The 15,342-nt window shown below is 36.8% G+C and overlaps 1 protein-coding gene across 2 annotated transcripts; it reads left to right on the top strand.

Annotated features, from left to right (window-relative positions):
- Window positions 1-251: 251 nt before the first annotated feature.
- Window positions 252-15,064, top strand: LOC139147732 (dehydrogenase/reductase SDR family member 1-like). 2 transcript variants are annotated; one of them, XM_070718900.1, is made up of 9 exons: window positions 252-396; window positions 1,846-1,965; window positions 5,050-5,111; window positions 9,657-9,800; window positions 11,241-11,320; window positions 11,714-11,846; window positions 12,147-12,284; window positions 13,770-13,839; window positions 14,222-15,064. In XM_070718900.1, the coding sequence occupies exons 2-9, from the start codon at window positions 1,854-1,856 to the stop codon at window positions 14,437-14,439; spliced, it is 957 nt and encodes a 318-aa protein (XP_070575001.1). In that variant the 5' UTR covers window positions 252-396; window positions 1,846-1,853; the 3' UTR covers window positions 14,440-15,064. The 2 variants fall into 2 exon arrangements, with proteins under 2 accessions (XP_070575001.1, XP_070575000.1); XM_070718899.1 differs by lacking the exon at window positions 252-396 and adding an exon at window positions 735-857.
- The last annotated feature ends 278 nt before the right edge of the window (window positions 15,065-15,342 follow it).

Raw genomic sequence — 15,342 nt, 5'->3', positions numbered from 1 at the left:
TACAACAAAAGAACAACAAAAACAAGCAAACAAACAAACAAACAAACGACTGACGGATTAATTTGAAACTTCCATGAAACAGACTAGCTTCACCCTGCAAGATCACAGGCGTGATGTTTTCTGGGTAGTTTCTATAAGTGTAGTTTATGCTACGTTCCGACGTTCTCTTCTTATGTACGCGGTGGCCGCTATGTATCGAAACACTCGTAACTGTGGTGCGGTGTTGACCTTGAGACTACTGAGGTCCCCGGATGCAGATATTACAAAAGTTCTGTATCACTTGGGTCATCAGAAGGTCACACGCATTTTAATCCCAACCAGCCGGCCTGCATGTTCATCTTACTGGCTAACCGGCTTGTGGATGTCAGTAACTTTTAGGGGAAATTTTAAAGAGAGGTAAGTGTTTTTATTTATCAGTTTCATTGGAATTACGTAAGTGGACAGGGTATTTCATTCTAATGACACTTCGTGTATGCGGGCACCGCGCGGCGAGGTGCCAGTTCGAGGTTTTTACGTATTTAGGCTCCGTAAAAATTGTATGGATGCTTTAACTTTTTATTTATTACGTCGCGAGATTGCATTTTCTTTCCTAGATATGCGCAGTTATCAAACACTGCAACCCACCTACTGTACCTGAGTCTAAAGACAGTCACAGGCACTCGGCTCGTCGCTACGCAAAGCCACTATGACACAATACTGCGTGATCATTGGGCTTCTCGAAGCGACGAGCCAGACGCCTGTGTAGTACACGCAACACTTTACAGTCGAACCATGCCAAACACCGTCGCTTGTGGTTCACAGTACACGGCTACCTAACCTCCACCCCTCCCTCCAACTAATACTAGAACAAATACTAAGTAAGTAAATTCGCCGAGTACCAAACTACAAGCGACTTTGAACTGAAATACATGTCAACATGTTATATTGTTATCCGTTGGATTGTTGTCAACAGTTAGTTAGATGTGTATACATTACCAGGTGTTGTCATTATTGTTTTCAACATCGTTTCTTCCATGGAGGTAGAAACTTCCTCAGGAAAAAAATAGAAGAGAAATGGAGGAATTTCACAAGATGATAAAAGAGGAGGCCGACAAAATTTTTCCACATCAAAATTCTGTTCACATGACGATTGTTTTGCGTAGTTTTAATAGCATTATGACATACCTCCACATATGCATTCTCTGTCCAACAGGGGCCATTTGGAAAAGATTTTATACAAACATGTTTTGTTGAGGTTCTGATTTTTTGTCAATTATTGGTGACTTTTTATGTTTTTACGGGCCTAGAGTCTCTACAAATAAATAAATGAATTATATATATATATATATATAATATATATATATATATATATATATATATATATATATATATATATATATATATATATGTGTGTGTGTATATATATATATGTGTGTGTGTATATATATATATATATATATATATATATATATATATATATATATATATATATATATATATATATATATATATATATATATCATTCATTTATTTATTTGTAGAGACTCTAGGCCCATATGGTAAAAATTTTATTCACTAAAGTATAGTCCCTAGTGGAACTGTGACACAAATAAGTATGGCGTAGACAGATAGTTTTATGTTTGCTCAGCTCTATGGTACCAATTGATGTAGACTCCCATCGGAAAACAAAATTTACACAAGTGATCAAAATAGTGACAGTAGGCATGCAACATGTTCACACTGTCACCCCTGTAATTTTCAAGTTTTCCTGTACTTCACTGTGACAAGATATCAATTGCTAGGGAGAATTCTCCTAGTCATTTCTATTTGGTTAAATAACTTCCTTTTTTTTTTTAAATATTACAGTGGTCATCATGTCTGGTGTGCTAGCTGGTAAAGTGTGCATTGTCACTGGTGCCAGTCGTGGTGTCGGAAAAGGTATTGCTCTTCAACTTGGCGAAGCTGGTGCTACTGTTTACATCACAGGTCAGTGTAATTTACATGTTTGCCATTAGGTCATCACCATGGCAACTGTCTGAGAAGTGGACAAGTGTTGACACAGTGCTGATGTCAGGCATTTATCAACATTTTTGTTTGCTGCTTACATTTGATGTTTGTAATATTTGTGCAATTTTTACTTCAGTGAATGCTGTTCACTAGTGCCTTTTCCAGTATGAGCACTTTTACTGTTATCACTTAATTTTACGGTAGTTCGCACCTTGAAAGTTAAAGACTTAAACTTTTGCTCAAACTTTCCTCAATGAAACTTTCAATTATTCTCTTGCCAAATCAATAATAAAAATTGGGGTCACTTTGCAAAGTTTGGAACAAATTACCCAACATATTGCGATATTTGAAATTCAAAATGGCCACCATTCCTGTGTTAGCTCTGTGGGGGAAATTAAATTTTGGATTTTCGAAAATCTAAGACAGTGAAAGTTTTTGTTTCTCCAAGAGCCTTAATATGAGCCCAGACAAGTTGTTGGTAAGAAAAGAATTATAGAAACTTGAGAGTCCAGCTAATCTGTCCCCGACGCGTGTTCTACCCTAAAACAAGTGAATCTACATCCATTTACGGAGACTTTAGCTAGATCTTCAGCTGCTCGTGTAAATATCTCTGTTTACAAACAATTGTTTTAAACTCCAATCCCATCCAGGCCTGTGAGTGTTGTTGCACGATTTGACTTCAACAAATTCAAAGACGCTCTACTTGATGGTTAATGCCAAAGTAATTGTAGCTTTGTTGTGCCTTAGTGCATGTAGGTTTTTGGAGTTTTTTAAAAAATATTTCATTAGAATTCTGTGGCGTCTCAATCCATATAAAAACAGTGTTCACTTTCACTTTTTTTGGCATGTAGCTTTTCTGCCTACAAATCTTTGCCTTTGTTCAAAAACTTTTTTATTTATTTATGTGCATAGTGCAACATTGTTGTGTACATTATGAAGGTTAAAAAGAAGTTCTGCTTTGATACTTGAATGGGGCATGCACTCTAACTTGTGTGTGTGAAAATTCATACGTTTGAACCGCTTACCTCTCAAAATTTTGTGTAGCCCCAAAATGAAGAATTTAATTTCCCCAGCCCAATGAAAATAATATACAATCAAGCCCTTACAAAATGCAGTTTCTGTCCAAAAACCAGGACAAGGTGAATGAACATTTGTGTCAATCTCTTGATCTACACTTCTTTGTCAGAAGTATTTCATCAATGTGAATTTTTAGTTATCTGTGATACTTGGCTGATCAAACCAAGAAGATATCTCATTTGCATCTAGCACATGTAAACCAGAACACCCAGTAGGATATTTTACCTAATATCAGCTTTTGTAAAATGGAATGCTGTTATCAAAGCCAATACGTATTACACAACTGGTTGCAAGGGACTCAAATTTTGCACATGCTTTAGCCGATAACCTTGCCCCACAGATGTAAAAATAATATTGTGTCACAGTATATCCTATTATAATTATCTCTGACAACCAAAGCTATGTAACTTTATAAAATTTGGCACAAAAATTCATTACAGCAATTTTTGAAATTCACGACCTTGTAAAGGAGGCTTTCTATTGAGTATGGAAACATCTATTTTTTTACGTTTTGTGGAGTTATAATCATTTTGTGTCAGAGACTAGTGGGGCTTTGACAACTCATTGTATTTGGAGAAATTTGTTCTTAAATTGCAGATTTACTGTAACTCACGGTACTATTAATTGTCGGAAGAAAGTGATATTCATTGGAGACGTCAAATTAGAAATTCTCTTTTGGCCAATACTCCTTGTTCCCATAACAACGGGGTCACCTCAAGAGATACACACATAAAACTAGTATGTGTAGGTATAAGGTCATATCATAGACTTAAACCTTTGAGTTGGATTCATTTGCATCACAACAGACAGTGACTTGAAATAGTGACCTCTGACCTCATTGATAGTTGACATTCTCCAACAGTTAGCTATCACCTCTGATTGTGGTTTTTGTGTGCAGAACTGTGGAGCTTGATTTTGTAGACAAAAGACAATGATTTTAAACATTATGATCTGAGTCAGAAGGGTTAATGGTTTGTGAGTCCTCAAAGTTTATTTATTTATGGAACAATTATTTCCTATTATTCTATGTCATTGTTTTATCAAAGTTTTATAAGGCCAAAAAAAAAAAAGAAATGTTTCTGGTCAGGTCTTTCTTTCAAAAATGGTGCAGCGACGCGCATTTTATTTTTTTTTAATTTTTTTTTTTCCCCTCAAGGGAGGGAGGAGGGTCAGTTTTATAGTTTTATCAATATAGTCACATATATACTGTTCATGCAGTCACTGATCATGCCCCCCAAAGAATTTTCTCTTTCTCTTCAGCCATTTTGGTTTGGTGTCAGCCACGGCCGCCGGCCACAAACAGAATTTTATCAATTTTTTCATTGTGTCATCACATACCGGTAAGAAGTATGAAACAATCAGAAATTTGTACAAAACACATAAATTCATTTATTTTGTGAAATTGTTTAATAAGACAATTTATTAAGTGTTCTCATTACAAAATCAGTTGAAAATTGATTTATTGATCAAATTTGGTTTGACTTCTACCCTCAATGTAAACCGTCAAACATTAAAACTTAAAGATGATATGTCTTTATATTAAGCTTAGTATTTCAACTTCTAGATCTCCAAACTTAAAATTGGTAACTGTGTCAGGCCGCCCTATATTCAAAATAAATTCAACACCCAAGTCATACTTAAAAATATGTAGATGTCCTTTGTGACACAAATTAGAAACATTTTTGTCCCTTCATTTGACTTTTTGATGCAAATTAATTTGGCATTGACTATTTGTTGAAATTCATTCTGTGTTGAATCAGGAAAATGAAAATAATTATTATCCTGTGTCACAATATACACAACATTATTGCCAAGTTGCAAAGGTTCAAAATATCAATATTTATTCAACTTTTTCCTCCCCATGTATTCTGTCCATTTGGATATTTCAGCATTTTAACAATTTTTCTGTTTTGAAAAGTATGAACGACTCTTTTGCAGAAAAAAATTGTTAGAATAACAGTAATAGGAATACCTTTTCTCTGACAGGAAGGACACTGAACCCGGGATCAGCCGACTATCCAGGGTCGTTACAGGAAACCGCAAAAGAAGTAAGTTATCAAGTGATGTTGCAATACACACAATGTTATCTCAACTGTTATCAGTGACAAGTAGGGTTGTAGCTGTAAATTACAATATGCATCCGGTCTTTATATTGTGGTGGTAACACAATATGAGCTGTGGTAACACAATGTGAGCTGTTGAAATGAATTACTCTCTTGAACAGGTTGTTACAGACCCACTTGCAGGTGCCAACAATTAAAGAAAACTGTCAGCTTTTATGTAAATTATAATACCTGCAGATCAACGAAAGCCACAGATACTACATAAGTTTGAAAGCAGTAATTTGAAACCTCTTCACATCTTTTGACACCCTGACCACAAAGCATATGCACTTTGGATTTGAAACCCATCAGTTTGCTTTGTTGACAGGTTTATCAAAAGCAGATTATTCCTAGTTTACAATTGTGTGCATTACCTGTTGTCTGGAGTTGTGTTTCATCCTCTCCGTGGCAAAATGATACAGCATTATTGCATAATTGTGATGTTGAAGAGTGACTTTGATCTTAAATATTTGCGCGGGGAGAGGGGAGAGAGAGATATTTGACCTCTCAAACTTTCACAATATTCTTTTGGCTTACCACTTGTGGTAGGCCAAAAGAGTAAAGAAAGTTTAAGAGTGCGGAGTACAGAAAGTTTTCAGTGGCTTAGTTTTGTGAAAATTGCGAATTGTATTTCCCCTCCCCCCCATAGAGATAACTCATGGATGGCCTCTTCGCTGCTGGGCGATTATATATTTCTAAAACGGTTGGAATGTTACATGGACAAACATCAGATTCCATCAAACTTAATACAAAGACAATGTACTGCGATCATGATATATATACGGATGTCTGTATACTCTACTTGTGTCTTCATAAGATCTGACATTGCCACTGGGTGACAATTGTCCTCATGTTTAATATTGAAGCAAAAAACACTTGTGATGTTATATAAAAGAGAAATTATTGTCAGGCTCTGTTGATATAAATCCACGACCTTGGCTAGGAACAGACAAAGAGATTTGTGTAGCCATTACAAACAATAATACCACTCTCATGTAGGGCACTTTACCCGCAGCCCCTATTCATGCGGGTAGTATCTCTTTTTCACACTCATAAACCTTTGAGATTTCTATAGATAGCCCTGTAATGTAGAACAGAATGACCCCTGTGGACCTAAACGGCTGCAGCGTGACATATCACATCATGCGTGTACTGGAGGGTTGAAAGCATGATGTACACATGTTTTGCTATTCTCGACCGCTGGCTATCCGGGTACTTGCAGGTTCTTACGTCATTTTTGTGTCACAGCGCCGTGAAAACAAATAATTGAAGTTCGGATTTTTCAACCATCAAACCAATATTCAAAGTTTCAATATACATAAATGATATAAATTTTAGTTCAGCTTTATTTCCACACAATGTCTGTATCATTCACTCCCCTGTATCGTCTGATCTCTCATTCACCTTGCACGTATGCCTTTCACCTACTGACGTCACTCTGCAGTCGAGAATTAGCATGTGACATGAAGAGTCAAGGCAATAATTGTGTGAAATTTGCCAACATTACCGCCTTCACAAAGAACGCAGTTAATGCAGCATGGTTTTCAAAGTTTTGTGTAACACTTTCACATTGGTTGAAAATAGTCCGTGAAGGCCCATGAAAGGAAGATTGACCAGCGATGATTGGGACTTTTACTAGAAGGGTGTTTCCCCTTTTGTGGATGAGAATGCATGATACATTTCTGAGGCAAAGATTAGCGGGTCAAAAGTTGTGAATTATCCAATCCAACATTCATTCTGATTGACTTTTCCACTGATTGAACATTCCCAGTGATCATAAACTATGTACATGCGCTTCTTGCCTGATCTTCCACAGGCTAATTAGACATTATTTGTGTTGATTTTTCCAGTTATGATTAAAAATTAATAATTAATATTGATAAATTATTGATATGAATGTTACAGAATAACAAAATCTTACTTTTTTACAAACACTGTCTATTTTTTGCTCACGTGTTCCCACACGTGAGCATATGTCGCAGCAATGTCTGTCTGTCTGTCTGTCTGTCTGTCTGTCCGTCTATCTGTGTGCTTGATACCTCAAAAACGGCTAATCAGATCAGAATCAAATTTGGTACATAGATTCAGTTTGCAAATGGCAAGAACTGATTAGTTTTTGGTGGGTGTGGCTTGCTTACTTTTGGCTCATTTGCATAATTAATTATTTTATAAAAAAAAAGACAGCTATACATTGAGAACGACTGCACACAATTTGATGAGACTCGCTACAAATGTTGATCACACCAAGATATATTAGCAGTGGGAACCGGTAAGGGGTGACATGAAAGATAGTTGCTAATTTGCATATTTAATGAACTTACCTAATTAGGGATATATACCTGATTTGACTTGCTCTATACATTAACAATACTATGATACATCATTATTGAAAGTCATTAAGCATTTTTTCTTCAGCAATTCCTAATTTGCATTTCCAATGATCTTTTCTAATTATGGATATATAGTGGGATTTACTCGATCAAAGTTGGCAAAACATGCTGTATACATTGATGATTATACCAGGTTAAAACAATATTGAAAGTCTTTTCACATTTTCATGTCAGCTAATTTACAATGTGCATATCTAATAAGCTTTCACTGTTTGGCATATATGGCTTGAAGGACTTGGCCAAAGGTAATTACACTTGCTATATAAAGTGGTGATACAATGACAGCAGTCAAAGAAATTTAATATTTTTATTTCAGCTGATTACATATTTGTATACTTCATGGCCTTTTAGAATTAATGTGGTGAATATTCTTCATTATGTTGATCATAATACTTTCAATGAAGTTGCAACCATGTTGTAAAGGTTCAAATTCACACATAACTCCAATATATAATGAAACGTGAGCATTTTCAGTTCATATCTGGTGTGTAAATACCTTTTGGAAACCCTGCTGTTGTTATAATTATGATTATAAATAAATTATGATTATGATTAATAAAATTATATTTTACACATTGTAGAAACCCCATTGTTGTTATAATTATGATTATTAATGATTATGATTAATAAAATCATATTTTACACATTGTAATCTGCTTATGTAAACAGCCCTCTGGAAACCCTTATGTAGTTCACAATCTATGCAATAATATACAAGTGACACCATTACCCATGTTCCATCTACGGCGAAAGTTACGTCTCTGTGTGGTTTATTACATGCCTCGAGGTGAATGCAAATCAGTGAATTTGATTTGAATAGGAACATCCGGGATGTTAGCAGGCCGGTGAACGATGTACTAACCGGTTTCCATAGTTACCCGGGCCAGTGAAGCCTTTCGATGTTTTCGACATCAAAGTACATGTAAAATATCCATGCGCGCACTGCTATTTTGACTTTCGTTAAAATCTGTTTGACGCTGGTCGATAATGGTAAAATTGCTTGAAAATGCCCTGCTTGTAACTAAATGTCATATAGCATTAACTGTGAAGAGGCATGTAATAAAAATATTATTGCCTGAATATATGGGTTTATGTGCCGTCGCAGCAGGAGACAATTTGCCCTCCTGGCGTCGGGCAAATTGTCACCTGCTCTTGGGCACCTAAACCCATGTATTTAGGCAATGATATATAAACTTTCGCCCTAGACGGAACATGGGTAATGAGATAAACAATGGTAATCTAGCAAGGTACACCAGGATTTGATAGGTCTTTACTACTGCAGTATTTTTGCAAATTTTACAAGTACATGTATTGATATTTAACTTTCTAATTAGGGGGATCAGTAAAAATTTCTGTGTTAGAGAGCGGGTTACTCAAATTTATCATGGTTGGTGGGGGTGGGTTACTCGAAATTTCAGTTTGTGATGAAATTCCTCCGACCCCCAGGCAGTCATAATTGAGGGCTCCCTAATTTGATACCGCTCAACTCCCTGGGGAGCAAACAACAGCTGACATGTGCAGCCAGTAAGTACAACAGAGCTAAAACGCACACATTACAACCATGCACTGTCATACCAGGTACCCATCACTCCTGAGTGGAGTAAAGTGCCTTGCTCAAGGACACAATACCATAGCCATGCTGGAGCTCGGACTCACCAACCTGTGATCATGCATCCACTGCTCTAGCCGCTGGCCCATGATGCCTCCTCAAAAGATATTCCGATTCAACTACTCATCTTCACCATACATCCTTGAGGGTCTATGCCTTCACCACAAATACAACATTTTTCTTGGCTCAAATTAAAGAGTTTAATTGAAAACAACCAAATGGAATTTCCTCATGTTAACAGATGCCAAGTTCTCCATCGAACTCAAAGCCACTTTAATTTTTCACTTCACTTCATTGCATTTTATTTCTTGTAAATAACTCTCCAGTTGAAAGATCTAGTTTTAATGCTGTCCTTTGCTAATCCAAAGTTTTTTTAAATGTAACATTCAACCACATGTACTTTAAAGGGGAAAAAACTGTTCCTGTGTCATATAGCGCCCCCTATGGCCATGCACCAAGAATCAATTGTTTTTCTTTTTCTTTTCCCTCCAGATAAAACAACGAGGTGGTCAATGCATACCTGTCCAGTGTGACCACAGTGATGACACACAAATTAAGAAACTGTTTGAAAGAGTTGAGCAGGAGCAGGAAGGTCGACTGGACATCCTAGTCAATAATGTGTATTCTGCCATCCCAGTGAGTTTGTCTCGTGTCTGCATACATCTGAGTGTGTACCTGCAGAAATGCAACTGTCTGGGGCGTGGTAGGCTGCATCTTTGCAGGTCATCGAAAGGTCAACCCCGCCATGGATGTGGGGTTGACCTTTTATTGACCTGCATAGACGCAGCCTACCCCGCCACAGATAGCTGCGTTTTCACAGCTACTGAATATGCAGTGTTTGCGTTTTAAGCAAAACAATGCGTATATTACACATTGAAATTGACCATCTACACATTTTTTTTCATTGTTATGCGTTTTCTATACGCAAAGGATAATTTTAAAATGTTTCCGAAAGCACTCCCTGCGACTGAGCTCAGGCGACAACCAAGCAAGATGAATGCACGCTTGACATTAAATTTGTTGCAACATTTTATGTGGAAATTAAGTTTCATATTCTCTGGGCGTGGTCTGAAAAATTGGCATCATAGTTCAAAGGCACGTTACAGCTGCATCGTGTCAACAGCTGTGCCTATGAAATACGTTGCTAATTTTCAGGCCAGCGATAGTTTCTTAACCTTATGACACAAACTGAGTGATTGACAGAAATGTTGCGACAAATTAAATGCCAACAGTGCACTATCATCGCGTCTAGCTGTCCTCAAATTTGATCAAAGCACACATGCAGTATGGCATCGAAGCAAGCAACTCTTTTTTCTTTCAACTTTGCTCAATGAGTCAAAAAAAATGATTCAGAGGATCAATCGAAGGACACTACCAGGCAACCCAACATGGAGAACACTGAGAAGATTAGTGAAATTGAACCCATGTTGCACTGGTATTGCCGATACTAAAACAGGGGACAATGCTACGGTGAAGCCATTAGCTGTGATGATGATGCACCAGTTACCAAAAAATCCCGTCCACAACGTCAAACGCAGGCTTCCAAGAGCAGTGGGAAACTGAATATCCATGGTTACATTTTGATGTATAAATGTATAAATTTTGAACACTGCCAGTGCCTGGATTAGCTACAATAACCTTTGGGTTGCACAATGTGTTTTGACGGTCGCATGTATACCCTTCGCTGTTACGTTTCAGCATGTTTGAAACACAGCCCAGTTGTTCAAGATGTTCGTTGAACTGTTTTCATTAAAATAATGTTACATGTACATCGTTCAATCGGCATTGGTAGTGTAAATTTATTGAACAGCTCATCATATTTTTAGTCAGTTTTTTCATCAATCGAGTGTGGAAGTGAAATTACACATGTAAATGAAGCCATTACGCAATTGTAGCAGACTAATGCGTATGCCCTACCCGAGGAGAAAAAAGTTACCGGGACCACTGATGTGTGTCTGTAATGTTCTTTAGCTGTAAAGTACTGCTTTGAAAATTGGGCAATATTCAACTTTGCCAACCATACTGTAAAAGTTTGTATGTAAAATGATGCTCAGACAAACCATACTGTATTTTCAGACTTTGACGTCCAAGGTCAATAAACCATTCTGGGAACTGCCTCCAGAAATATGGGATGAAGTAAACGTTGTTGGTTTAAGGTTTGTAAGAGTTCTCTTATCACAGCCAGATCTTGATGAGATTTAGATCTGCCTGTTGCCAGGGTGACCGAAAAGTATTGAACTATCACATGTATAATTATCATATTGTGACAATAGGATTTTTAAAGACAGATCAGTGAATAATTGATGTGAAGAACTTTTTACAAAGTAAAAGAACACTGAATTTGTAGATGATGCTCTGAATTTCTGCCTGTTGCTCTTCAAGCAAAGTGATAAAGTTACAAGATTCATCACTTATATTTTAGAAAGTTGCAGATGTTGAGATGAAAAGTAGAGGTCGAATATCTCAATATTATGTCTTGACTGTGTAAGGAATAGTTTTGAAATAGTAATCTACAAACTATTGTAAACCTTTTTTTATTGAATCATTAGAAGCCATTACATAAGTTGTGTGTACGGTGCAAGGCTGATGATTCCACACAAGAAGGGACTTATAATTAATATATCCTCCATCGGTGCCGTCCGGCATCTCTTTAATGCCGCATATGGTGCCGGAAAAGCTGGGGTAGGTTCTCCATTTTTCTTTGTGGTATATGTCACTTCTTGAAGCTATCATCAGATTTTGGTTACATACAAATCAAATCATCCATAGGAGAATGGGACAGTGATTTTTTTTGTTTTGTTTTTTTTTCTGTGCAAAATACAAAAAGACACAGTAATGCAAATGGGGAAAGGGGCCCATCAAGAGGCAGCAGCAATACACACAACAAAACTCTAAACAAATTTTGTCCCAGCTGAGTGACTTTTGTCACACATACGATGCTGGATATTTGATATCAGACCTGCCATTGGTATTACTTTGTAGGTCGATAAGATGATACTTGACTGTGCAGAGGAGCTGAAAATACACAATATTGCCTGCCTGTCATTGTGGCCTGGTCCGGTCAAAACAGAGGTGATAACAGACCGTTTGACTCAGGGAAAATTTGATGCGGATCGTATGGTGAGTCACGAAAACAAAAGCTGAAGAAGTTACTAAACTCAGATTCAGCTTACAGTACAATTCAAAATTATTCTCGTAAAGGTGTAAAGGAGTGTATATTCTATCAGTTATGAAAATATGGCATCCTGACACAAGCAGGTTATTGTTACCATTAGTATTTTTTGAGTTTGCCAAAAGTAAATGGAAGTTCATCATCAGAAATCAATCACCCAACAAATTTACCTGGTATTTTTGTTCATTATTTTTTATTCTCTCTATAAAAATGTTTTATCTGTTATTATAATCTCCTCAAAGTGCCTAGTATTCAGCTTGTCAGTGCAGTCCGTGTCTGATATTACTGTTGACCATGGAATTGTTGACTAGACTATACTTCATTTCTCAACAAGAACATTTTGCACTTCATTACTCATTAGGATTATTGAACATTTCACACAATACATTGATTGAAAACGCTGATATAAGGTTATTCCCGAAATACCAGGATTTATGTCCGAGTACATCGAGCAGCGGAGGTATTGTCGTCTCAGACAATACCAAAGCGTACAATGTACAAGGACATAAACCCCGGTATTTTGTATATAACCTTATTATTATACACCTTTTAAAGTCCAATTTTACCTCGAAAAAGTCAAAATTAAAGCGTTTTGGGAATGCCCATCCCGCACTGCACTGAGCGATCGCGAGCAAACTGGGAATGCGTTCAGCGCGTCCGCTAAGGTCACAGAATGAAGTTTCAAACCCTCGCAGCGTGGTGTGCGTGATAGAAATTGTATGTCAGCAGCATGATTTCACTCAAACTCACAGGTTTTTGATTCATCACTTCTAACATTGTGAATTACTGAATGTTTTAAGCATAGTTTTTGTTAAAAATTTAAAATCATCTCTCCTTTTTCCCCCATGCTGATGTAAGAGTGTTTTGAGGTTAAAGGTCAAATAGCGTCCAATAACACCAAAAGTTATTGTACTCTGCATCAAAGTTATTGGACTCCGCATCCTCTGATACCGAAACTTACTGTACGATGAAACTCTATAGGTTACAGAGGCAGGTGTATAATAATACCTGTTATTTCAAGCTAGGTTAAGGAGAAGGAGAAAATTGCTACCCTGGACCAAAACAATGAACAAAAATAATGAACAATATTATCAAATATTATCAAAAGTTATAATCACTTTCTTTGAAAGCTGTCTCTGCAAACCATATTTATCAGATTAAAAGACCCCCCTTGAAAATGAAGTGATTTCAATTTGCACTTTCGTCCATTTATCCCCCCCCCCCCCCAAATCACAACGATGATCTATTAGGTTGTAATCACTCCCATCCATGCAGAATCACCCGGGAAACTGTCCACATTCCCAACATTGTCTCTCGAAATGCTATTTTTATTAGACATGGTAAAGGGAGACTGATGACTGGTATATATCTGTAGACTATTCAGAACTCAGCACCCTCAACTCCAAACTCACTGTCTCTTGTCTTATTTTCAGTTAGCACAGGGTTTTGCCAATGGAGAGAGCACAGAATATCCAGGCAAATGTGTTGTGCACTTAGCAAGTGGTGAGTATAATGAAGTTTATTCAGTTAGGCTTCTCAGCCATTTTGCTTCAAAACGTCCAGAGTATATGAACTTTTCATGTTTCTTTCTCTCTGTGCGGGTGCATGAAAATTCCTTTGATGTGAATTAACACAGAATGCATTCAATAGTATCCAGTTATGCAAAATATTCAAAATGTAATAAGGAATATGCAAATCAGATGATATGAAAATATTGTCAATGGTCCATGTTTGTGTCCCCCAGGTCGTACAATACATAGCTTCATACAACAATATTACCGTAGTGGAACAAGATTTGTTACCAAGGATATTATTGGCAATGGAAGACGCAAATGATAAAATACACACTTTCTTTTATGTTTGCCATGTTTCTGTTCTGTTGTAGATCCGAACATAATGAAGAAATCAGGGTATATTATATTTACTTGTGATTTAGGAGGTGAATATGGTTTCCAAGACATTGATGGGAGAGAGCCACCAAATTACAAATGCATTAAGACTATTTTACAACTGACAGGGCATCCGTGGCTGGCCGCATTTGTGCCAAAGTTTCTTAAACTTCCCAGCTGGAGTCTGGCTTTAGCCTTTCATAAGTTTTACTAGACATTTTATGGAAAAGTCCTTATTTTAAAAAATAGCCCCATTGCAAAGTGGTCTCTTTTTGCAAAATTACATATATTATTTTAAGAACTATATATTAGCTGAATAAATGAATGAATGAAGTTTAAAAGTGTTGAAACTATGATAAAAGTACCATATGCATAATTTTAATATTTACATAGACTTGCTCCAAGTCTGTGGGCATATAGATATCAGAACAGAGTACATTAAAGCTCTATAGTAGGGCAGACTGTTGCACAGATTGTGGGGTGAACTCAATGGACCATGTTGGCCAGCCCAGTAACTGCTGAAGAAAAGCCAAGCGACAGGGGCCAGTCTACTATTTACAAGAAAATGAACAGGTTTTTTGAAAAATGAATTTTCAGCCGCAATTTTTTTTATCCATGCTTCTGAAATGAGTTGGCACTTAAATGCAATTTTCAGTATCTATATGCCACGGTCCATTTTGCTTGGAGTTATCTTTTCTAATTCCTGAAGATGAGAGCCAAGTTTGTGCACAGTCCCTCCACTTGTGGAGGGACCATGGTTTTGTGTAACGAATTGTGCTGTTTTTATGTAATGGTCAGGTTGCAATTAAGCCACATTAAACTTGACTTATTTTCCATAATCGGACTGTATAGAAAATTTATTTTTAATAAGGCAGAATGCACCTCAGAAACAGGGTTTTGGATTCTTAAAACTCAACAGTTCTTTGCTGGTCCAAATCCAAGAGCAATTCACTCATAACCTGTCGAGAGAAATTCTATAACATTCCAAATATATGAATGATGATCGACTCCACTTATTTTTGATCAGGAGGTTTTTCAATTCTCAGGATGCTTGTTACCTTTATTAAATTTCCATATTCAAACATTTTATGATGCAATGATGTAATCCAATAACTGA

Source organism: Ptychodera flava, chromosome 13 (genome assembly GCF_041260155.1).
Source record: "Ptychodera flava strain L36383 chromosome 13, AS_Pfla_20210202, whole genome shotgun sequence".
Taxonomy (NCBI): Eukaryota; Metazoa; Hemichordata; class Enteropneusta; family Ptychoderidae; genus Ptychodera; species Ptychodera flava.
This window is presented reverse-complemented; position numbering and strand designations above follow the sequence as displayed.

Coding starts and splice junctions, on each gene's coding strand:
- LOC139147732 (XM_070718899.1), top strand. Junction 5,112..9,656: donor TACAGGAAACCGCAAAAGAA/GTAAGTTATCAA, acceptor TTTTCCCTCCAG/ATAAAACAACGAGGTGGTCA. Junction 9,801..11,240: donor ATGTGTATTCTGCCATCCCA/GTGAGTTTGTCT, acceptor CTGTATTTTCAG/ACTTTGACGTCCAAGGTCAA.